Here is a 10,370-nt window from a genome sequence, read left to right on the forward strand (position 1 = left end):
ACATGCCGCCAACACCACACCGTAGGAGTTTTTTTTTTTTTTTTTTTTTTTTTTTTTTTTATTTAAATATTTAGTAGATAATTTGTTGGAATTTTAAAATATTTCAATATAGTTCATGTTTTCATTATTGATTAGTAAATTTTGACTAATTAATAATAAAAATTATAAAAAAAATAAATAAGCATAATGTGAGTAATGTTAGGTCGAATGAACTCGTTCAAGTGAAAAATTGGCTAGAATGTGAATCCCCTGCTCCTGGTATTATTTCGAGACGTTCCGTATATGAGCCTCTTCAAACAGGACTTATTGCTATTGATGCGATGATTTCTATCGAACGTGGTTAGCGATAATTAATTATTGGAGACAGGCAGACCGGTAAAACTGACACTGGAAGACATATTGAAACATCTTCGTTTATATGGGTTGAGTCGAAAAAATCTTTTAGACTAACCCAAAATTTCGGGTTAGTTGGATTGGTGAGCTGAGTGACACAATCGCACGTTTAAAGGCAGCGGACTAGCGATTGTGCGGCACTCACTTTCCAACGACAAGTGAGCTAAGCCAATTTGTACTTGCGTCGCCTACGGCCAAGCGACGTATGATCAAGCCTCTAACCTCGGTTTTAAAAGAAGGTTTTTGGAAAACGAGGGTAGAGAGAGATTTTAGAAAGAGAGATTTTTGAAAGAGACGTTATATAAGCAAGCAAGAGAGAGATAACAACGGCTTAGCATATATAACCTTGGGTAGGGAGAAGTTGACAACTAGTCATATCCCCCTATAGTACATTTTGAGGCATTTCATGTCTGGCACGCCTAGACATGATATTTTTGAGGCGTCATACGCCCTAGAACTACAAAAGTAAAAACACTAGAATGAAAAGACATGACAAGGGTTTGGCTTGCCATAGGCATGCGGCCATGGGCAACACGCCCTGGACGAGCATGACCGTGACACTGAGCAACGTGAATAGAGTTCACAATCCATCTCAACCCAACCTTCTATTTTTGGGTTTGATTGTCCATTTGTTTTTTATTATTATTATTATTATTTTAAAAAAATTACTTATTTACCGTACATTTAATTTAATAACTAAAATCTTAGGGTCTGATTGACCCAACAAAAAAAAATCAAACAGAAAACCGAACTGAATTTTAGATTTTTCTATTCAACCCAACCCAACCTTTGGATCATTGACCCCTTGCAAGAATGCGGGTTTTGGAATGATTTTAGAACAGAAAGTGGAGCACAAAGGCTCATGTGAGCGGTCGATATTTCATCACTTCTACGGATGGAGTGAATGAAGTGAAAAGGATGTTAGGACAATGATATAATATTTGTCTACAGTGAGCTAAACATAAACAAATTATAAAATCCCCCATTGGGCCCACGCACTGTTATGAGAAATATTTTGTTCCGCTCCCTTGGGGTTCAACATCAACATCCTGTTGCCACACTGCTTAGTGTCTTCTAATAAAGAATGTCTTGCTTTCCTCTCCAACGGAGTATGTAAATGAACGGTGTTTAGCTCTGATTCCATTAATAACAGCCCAAGCCCACCCCGCTAGTAGATATTGTCTGTTTTGACCCATTATGTATCGTCGTCAGCCTTATAGTTTAAAAACGCATCTATTAATTCTCCAACTCGATGTCGGGCTTTGATACCATTTGTAACAGTCAAACCCTATTGCTATTAGATATTGTTCCCTTTTACCCATTATGCATCCGTCTCACCATTTTAAAATACATTTGTTGTTAGGGAGAGGTTTGGACTAAAAATGTCATTTTTTAAACTTTTTAGGAACTAATAATTTATTTCAAATTGAAAATAATTTTTTTTTAAAATTTTAAATTTTTTAATTACCATCATCAACTTAATAATAATAATAACAACGTTAATAAAAATTAAAAATTAATAATAAAAGAAAAGAAATTCCTCATTAAATTAATTAATGATCATTCCAACGTGTTTTACAATTTAAAATTGTGGATAAAAAATAATAATTTTAAAGTTCGTTCAGAATAATAATAATAATAATAATAATAATAATAATAATAACAATTTAAATAAAAATAAAAATAAAAAATAATAGTTTTAATACGTGCATGAAAGTTGAAGGGAGCGAACACGAAAATTGGGATTCGTAGTTAAAAACGAAGATTCATTTCAAATTGTTCTTCCCTTTTGTGTTCTAGCTCCGTTGTAGATTTATTTATTTGTGCCGATTCTTCATTCTATCCCGTTTTTTCTCGAATAATCTCTCTTCCAATTCGCTGTTATTCATCATATCTTACACATCAAGTCTTGAAGAATAATCGCAATGGAATTGTAGGCCATGCGTTGATGTTATTTATGCCCCTTCTCTGTATCTCTGTTTCTACTCTGTCAATCTGTTTGGAAAAGGTTCGATAATCTGTTTTCAAGCCCAAAAAATTGACTGAAAACGGAGATTTGGAGGTTGTTTCCTTGGAAAATCTGTAAATGAACGATTACGGAATCGATTCGAAGCAAGAAATTCATCAAAATCATGGAGTGATTCTTGATTGTTACTCTCAGAATACTAGGGCACAGCAGCCCTGGAGGATGGGAGCTCGTGTTCATCTATCTGCCATGGATGAGGTTGAGTCGTCGGAACAGCAAAATCTAGGTTTGTCTAATTCGAGCTCCACCATCATCAACCTGTTCGAATCTCCTGCTTCGGCTTTCTTCGCGACGGAGCAATGTATGGGGATTCCTCCTATTGAGTTTCATACTGGTTCTTCGTCTTTCGATAGGGCTTCCGATTCGGCGGAGCACAGCGGCGCAGATTCTGAATTCAGTAACACCTTGCACTCGGTCGTGAGATCTCAACTCTGTAAGAGAAGCTTCAATGGCTTCCCGAAGACTATTTTCACTGACTACAAGGTGTTTGATGCTCGTCCGCCTTCAATCGAGAAGCACTTTTCCATTCCTTTCAAAGATCAAGGAGTACGTAATTTCCACTCTCCATCTGATTAATCTATTTTCCTTCTCCTTTCCAACTTTTATGGATGTTTTTGCGGTGTTTGATTCTGATTCAGGGGTGCTATGATTCAACCAGTTATTCAATTGCACAGCCTAGCTTTTGTTCTTCACAAGAGAAGAACTCTCCTAGATTCTCTTGTTGGAGTTCTTCATTTGGCTCTGGAAGCTCTTCTTCTTCCTTCAATGGCAATGGATTCCCTACCAAAACGAGAATCCGATGGACGCAAGATCTCCATGAGAAGTTTGTTGACTGCGTTAATCGTCTTGGTGGTGCTGAGAGTAAGAACATTAAAGCCGATTTGTGGAGTTTTCTTGAATTTTTCAAGGCTCATTGTTGTTTGTGTTACAGAGGCGACGCCTAAAGCAATTTTGAAGCTGATGGATTCAGAGGGATTGACCATATTCCATGTGAAGAGCCATTTGCAGGTTCATCAAAAGAAGAAAGAAATCCATAACATAATTCAATTTTGTATGATTTGAATTTCCTTTCTGACCCATAAGTCCTGATTTTGTGTTCCTCTTCCTTTGTAGAAATATCGGATAGCAAAATACATGCCAGAATCTGCAGATAGTAAGAGATTTCCATACTGAAAAACCATTTCTTTCAATTCAATCCTCTGTTCTGTTTGCTTGAAGCTTTTAATCTGGACTTATCAACAATGGATTCTTTCCTGCAACCTCCAATTTTGTATTGTTATTTTCGAATGAAGATCACTTCAGCAACAGTGTTTTGTAATGCAGGGAAATCTGATAGAAGGAACGACATGAATGAAGTTGCCGAACTGGATGTCAAAACGTGAGCTTCTCGTCACTTTTTCTATCTATATTCAAGAACATGAATGATTGAACTCTTTGTTTTGATAACCGTTTAAGTGTTCGATTAAGAAAGATGATAACCATTACAAGAAAACCAAATAGTTATATAAGATCTTCGAAAAGTTATTTCTAACTCATTCGTGTTAATACAATTGATTGATGATGCATAACAGTGCCATGCAAATTAAAGACGCTTTACAATTGCAGCTAGATGTTCAGAGGCGCCTTCATGATCAACTAGAGGTAATATATTCTGTTCTATCGAGTGTGTGTCAAACAAACTACTGAATGATAAAATGTTTAATTGGTATCTAAACTTTAATAGTGTATAATAGTTCTTAGAACTCGTGTCTTCATGTTCAACTAGAGGTAATATACCCATATTCTATCGAGTTTGTGCCAAATAAACTATTGAATAATAAAGTGTTTTGTTGGTATCTAAACTTTTATACTGTCCGATAGTTCTTGAACTTTCCGCTCAATTTTATATCTAATAGGATTCCAAATTTTTTGTTTTGTTGTTGCAGATACAGAGGAAGCTACAGTTGCAAATTGAAGAACAAGGGAAACGACTAAAGATCATGTTTGACCAACAACAAGAAACTAACAAATGCTTCTTCACAGCCAATGGCTTCAACAAACCGTTCCCTAACGACCCATCGGGTTATCTCGACGATCCTCCGATCCCTGCAGCCGAAAACATCCGAAATGCCCAATTCTCAACCAACATAAGTTAGCCATGAAGAGAACCACCATTTTCATCATTACCAGTACATAAACACTCATTGGGGGGTTCACTGTCTTCTTTCAAACTTACAATGAACATTGCAGACTGAAAAAGCCTTTATGTCGTAAATATTTGAGTGTTGTTGAGTATACAAACTTTTGAAAGTTGAATTGAAGAAACTAGCAATGGCCAGTTGCTTTTCAGATAACTTTTGCAATCTCAACTTTAAATTTTTAGAAAATGTTCGTAATTTTAACCCTAAAATAAGTTCGAGTTGTTGCCTTATTTTTTTACCATGCAAAACCGACCACGTACGGTCTAAGTTTTAGCATAGAGATTGGACTAGAAGAGAGTAGTTGGAGGAGAGGAAATAGCTAAGCTAATAAAATCAAGAGACTCTCAAAAGTGTAGTCGTCATAATGTCATTATGACACTCATGTGGCGTAGAAATTAAACCTCTACCTTCTTAATCAAGAATATATATGTTTTAACCGGATTGATATATATTTGACGCATTTAGAGTTAACATGTTTATAGATAGACGAATGAAAAGTAAGGTAGTGACCATCTCGGTCGAAAGTTCTTTTTTTTTGGGGGCTATTACAAATGATATTAGAGTCGGACACTGGGCAATGTGCCAACGATGACGCTGGCTCCTAAGAGGGTGGATTGTGAGATCTCACATCGGTTGAAGAGGGAAACAAAAAGTTCTTATAAGGGTGTAAAAACCTCTCCTTAGTAGACGCGTTTTAAAATCGTGAGACTGACGACAATATGTAATGGACCAAAAGCAGACAATATTTGCTAGTGGTAGGCTTGAGCTATTACAACTTACCTAGTTATTTCCGCCCTAAACCTAGCACGTTATGTCACTCCAGCATTAAGTTAACGAGACAAACAAAATTAAACTTTGAATAACATAACATAAACAATTTAAAACCGAATGAATCCGAACAAATAGGCTTTAGTTGTCTTTTCAAGAATCGAAGAGGCAGAAACCAAACCCGAAACGACCAGCTACGAAGAAGGTTTGAATCAAAGAAGCATAGAAGAAGCCAAATTCTGAATAGAATATGCATTTGAAAGGAGTGTTTGAACTTGAGAAGTAGGTAGCCAAAGCATAAAAAAAGTGTCGACATTTACAAGCAAAACAAACAATGCCATCTTATCTCTTACCAAAACCATTTAAATTGTGAGAAAGAGATAAGAGTTGGAAGCCAACGAACACCTTTTTAGATGCATTATTAGTGCATTTGCCAAAGATTCTTGTCCTTTAAGCCTTTGGCTTTTTCTATTTTGGTATTGATTCTGATTGGTCTTTCTTCACGAATATTAGTCAATTAAATAATTAAATTATTATTATTATTCGTTAAAAGAAGGATGGTGAGATCCTACCTCGGTTGGAGAGGAGAACGAAATATTTCTTATTATAAGTGTGTGGAAACCTCTCCCTAGCAAACGCATTTTAAAACAAAGGTGACAGCGATACGTAACGTGTTAAAACAGACAATATCTGCTGACGGTGAACTTGGGTTGTTACAAATGGTATCAGAGGCAGACACTGGGCGGTGTGCCAATAAAGGCGTTGAGCCCCAAGGGGTTAGATTGTGAGATCTCACATTGGTTGGTTGGAGAGGAGAATGAAACATTCCTTTATAAGTGTGTGGAAACCTCCACCTAGCAGATGCGTTTTAAAATAAGGGTGGTGGTGATACGTAACGTGCTAAAACAGACAATATCTACTAACAGTGGACTCGGGCTGTTACAAATGGTATTAGAGTCAGACACTGGGCGGTGTGCCAATAAAGGCGTTGGGCCCCAAGTGAGTATATTGTGAGGTCACACATCGGTTGGAGAGGAGAACGAAACATTTCTTATTATAAGTGTGTGGAAATCTCCCCCTAGCATATGCGTTTTAAAATAAGGGTGGCGGTAATACGTAACGTGCTAAAACAGACAATATATGCTAACGATGGACTCGGGCTGTTACAAATGGTATTAGAGTCAGACCCTGGGCGGTGTGCCAATAAAGGCGTTGGGCCCCAAGTGAGTATATTGTGAGGTCACACATCGGTTGGAGAGGAGAACGAAACATTTCTTATTATAAGTGTGTGGAAATCTCCCCCTAGCATATGCGTTTTAAAATAAGGGTGGCGGTAATACGTAACGTGCTAAAACAGACAATATATGCTAACGATGGACTGGGGCTGTTACAAATGGTATTAGAGTCAGACACTGGGCGGTGTGCCAATAAAGACGTTGAGCCCCAAGTGAGTATATTGTGAGATCACACATCGGTTTGAGAGGAGAACGAAACATTTCTTATTATAAGTGTGTGGAAATCTCCCCCTAGCAGATGCGTTTTAAAATAAGGGTGGCGGTGATACGTAACGTGCTAAAACAAACAATATCTGCTAACGGTAGACTCGGGCTGTTACAAATGGTATTAGAGCCAGACACTGAGCAGCAAATAAAGACGTTGAGCCCCAAGTGGGTATATTGTGAGATCTCACATCGGTTAGAGAGAAAAACGAAACATTTCTTATTATAAGTGTGTGAAAACCTCTCCTTAGCCGACGCGTTTTAAAACAAGGGTGACGGCGATACTTAACGTGCTAAAACAGACAATATCTACTAACGGTGGACTTGGGCTGTTACAAATGGTATCAGAGCCAAACAATGGTCGGTGCCAATAAAGGCATTGGGCCCCAAGGGGGTAGATCGTGAGATCCCACATCAGGTGGAGAGAAGAATGAAACATTCCTTATTATAAGTGTGTGAAAACCTTTTCCTAGCAGACACGTTTTAAAACAAAGGTGACGGCGATACGTGACGTGCTAAAACAGACAATATGTGTTAACGGTGGATTCGGGCTGTTACAAATGATATTAGAGTCAGACACTGGGCGGGGTGCCAATAAAGACGTTGGGCCCCAAGTGAGTATATTGTGAGATCACACATCGGTTGGAGAGGAAAACGAAACATTTCTTATTATAAGTGTGTGGAAATCTCCCCCTAGCAGATGCATTTTAAAATAAGGGTGGCGGTGATACGTAACGTGCTAAAACAGACAATATCTGCTAACGGTGGACTGGGGCTGTTACAAATAGTATTAGAGCCAGACACTGGCAGTGTGCAAATAAAGACGTTGGGCCTCAAGTGGGTATATTGTGAGATCTCACATCGGTTGGAGAGGAAAACGAAACATTTTTTATTATAAGTGTGCGGAAACCTCTCCCAAGCCGACGCGTTTTAAAACAAGGGTGACAGCGATACTTAATGTGCTAAAACAGACAATATCTACTAACGGTGGACTTGGGGAGTTACAAATGGTATCAGAGCCAAACAATGATCGGTGTGCCAATAAAGGCGTTGGGCCCCAAGGGGGTAGATCGTGAGATCACACATCGGGTGGAGAGAAGAATGAAACATTCTTTATTATAAGTGTGTGGAAACCTTTCTCTAGCAGACGCGTTTTAAAACAAGGGTGACGGTGATACGTAACGTGCTAAAACAGACAATATCTGCTAACGATGGACTTAGGCTGTTACAAATGGTATTAGAGCCAGACACTGAGCGGTGTGTCAATAAAGGCGTTGGCCCTAAAGGGTTAGATTGTGAGATTCCACATCGGTTGGAGAGGAGATCTGAATATTACTTATAAGGTGTGAAAACTTTTCCTTAGCAAGTGCTAGCAAGGACATTGGGCTCCCAAGGGAGGTAGATTGTGAGATTCCACATCGGTTGAAGAGGAGAACTAAACATTACTTGTAAGTGTGTGGAAACCTTTCTCTAGCATACATGTAAGTTTCAAGAACGTTGCGTACACAGTGTCGTACGTAGTGTCTAAATTGTTGAAAGTAATTAGGAGAACTAAACAAAAATATTATTTATTTATATGAAATTATGATAGTATTTTCGAGTAGCACCAAACACAATTGTCTCTTATTTTTCTAGAATCTTATTCTTAGACATCTTATTTATAAATATCTTATTCTCGAATATCTTAGACAAAATCTTCAACCGAGCATCCCAATGGGTCTCATTCAAAAAACGAAAAAAGTTAGAAAATGGCTCGGTAGAGAAACTACTTCGAAGTGTTTCTTTGCTTAAAAATGTGGGTCAATTTCATCAAATATGAACATTATTGCTCTGATACCACGTGTCACATTTGCACTTTGATGGCAACGGACTTGCGATTGTGCGGCACTCACTTCCCAGCAACAAGTAAGATAAGTTATTCGTTCTTGCATCGCCTACGACCAAGCGGCGTATACTCGAGCCTTTGGCCCCGGTTCAAGAAGAAAGTTGTAGAAAACGATGGCAAAGAGTTTTGAAAGCAAAATTTGAGAAATTGAAATTTGCGTTATATGGGAATGTAAGCAAAAGACAACAACAACGACTTACTGCATATAACTATCGAGAAGGGGATGAGTCAAATTGATAAATACAATTGAAATGTATTATTAATCTGAACTCGAGCGAAAGAAAAGGGTTTTAAATTATATCGTTTAGGCTTTATTTATATATGTGACAAATTATGGGAGAAAAAAACGAGGAAAATGTCATCCAAATTGGACCGCCCAATGACTTAGAATTAAAATAATTACACCCCATGGGACCAATTAAAAGTGCTTTCAGATTATGACATTTCCTATTGTGCCCTCAAACTTATAAATTTTTTTTTAAAAAATCATTTATATCCTAAAATTTTAAGTTTATTTAAAATACAAAAAAAAGTGACGTGACAATGACTTATAAATAGTGGTTTACGTGAATAATGTCGTGCTATACGTGTCGGCTGAGCGGTTATGGAACATAGTGCTTATTTATCTTATATAGCAAATAGATATATATATATATATATATACTAAATATATTTTCTGTAATATTTGTATTCTCTATTATTGTACATACTCGAGTATAAACGTCGAGCTAATATTCCTTTTTACATTTTCTCTCTCCTATTCAGCACGTAACATGTTGGAGAATAATCTATGATTACATGACATATAGCATGCATGAGATCCTACATTAAGAATCATGGTTCGATAAGATGACGCACATAATACTTTCATACTATTTCATTTATATTTATCATATATGGTACATCATGGTATCTTGGAAGACATAAACACGATCATATCAACGTAGTAGTCATAATCAAACATAAAAAAAAGTACGTGTTACATATAGTTCATTTAGATACTATAACATAAATAATAACACGTAAATCGAGCCACATGACATATTGCTCATGCCTCAAACAATTTCATCCAATCTAGCTCATAGGCATTTCAATAGCAAGTGAACTTGCAGTTTTAGGATCAGCTTGGTGCTCATTCTAACCGATTGTTCCTAGGTTCAACTCACCTAAAATTCAAGTTCACCTAGGATATTCTATTCATTCATAAAATTGAATTTAGAATCTTTTTATCGAGCTAACATAACTTAATTATGCTATCTAACGACTAGTAGTCATATCTAAACAATAGACTACAGTGGGTTAGTGATATCGGTAAGGTCAGATGGTCTACTATGGGTTACTTTACTCTTGTCTTCCAGAGCCGCATTTTAAAAACTTTGAGGGATTATCCGAAAGGGAAAGTCCAAAGAGGACAATATTGTCTTCCTGAGCCACATTTTAAAAACTTTGAGGGATAGTCCGAAAGGGAAAGTTCAAAGAGGACAATATTAGCTAGCATTAGACATTTTAAAAACTTTAAGGGATACCCCGAAAGAGAGCCCAAAGAGGACAATATTTGCGAGCAATGGGTTTGGACAGTTGGACCGTTACATCAGCACTATTTTCAAACTCTATGTGAA

General features: G+C 37.2%; 1 protein-coding gene across 1 annotated transcript; it reads left to right on the forward strand.

Annotated features, from left to right (window-relative positions):
• Nucleotides 1–2,140: 2,140 nt before the first annotated feature.
• Nucleotides 2,141–4,749, forward strand: LOC111467218 (myb family transcription factor PHL5). The gene is made up of 7 exons (XM_023112045.1): nucleotides 2,141–2,965; nucleotides 3,058–3,280; nucleotides 3,351–3,427; nucleotides 3,533–3,572; nucleotides 3,743–3,797; nucleotides 3,991–4,060; nucleotides 4,345–4,749. Exons 1-7 carry the CDS (start codon nucleotides 2,480–2,482, stop codon nucleotides 4,552–4,554), a joined length of 1,161 nt encoding a protein of 386 aa, XP_022967813.1. The 5' UTR covers nucleotides 2,141–2,479; the 3' UTR covers nucleotides 4,555–4,749.
• The last annotated feature ends 5,621 nt before the right edge of the window (nucleotides 4,750–10,370 follow it).

Source organism: Cucurbita maxima, unplaced genomic scaffold (assembly GCF_002738345.1).
Source record: "Cucurbita maxima cultivar Rimu unplaced genomic scaffold, Cmax_1.0 Cma_Scf00033, whole genome shotgun sequence".
Classification (NCBI taxonomy): Eukaryota; Viridiplantae; Streptophyta; class Magnoliopsida; order Cucurbitales; family Cucurbitaceae; genus Cucurbita; species Cucurbita maxima.

What these genes read in the sequence shown, in the direction of transcription:
- LOC111467218 (XM_023112045.1), top strand. Translation starts at nt 2,480, where the DNA reads ATGAACGATTACGGAATCGATTCGAAGCAAGAAATTCATCAAAATCAT. An exon ending in TTCCTTTCAAAGATCAAGGA is followed by an intron (nt 2,966 to 3,057) that starts GTACGTAATTTC and finishes ATTCTGATTCAG; the next exon opens with GGGTGCTATGATTCAACCAG. An exon ending in CATGCCAGAATCTGCAGATA is followed by an intron (nt 3,573 to 3,742) that starts GTAAGAGATTTC and finishes TTTGTAATGCAG; the next exon opens with GGAAATCTGATAGAAGGAAC.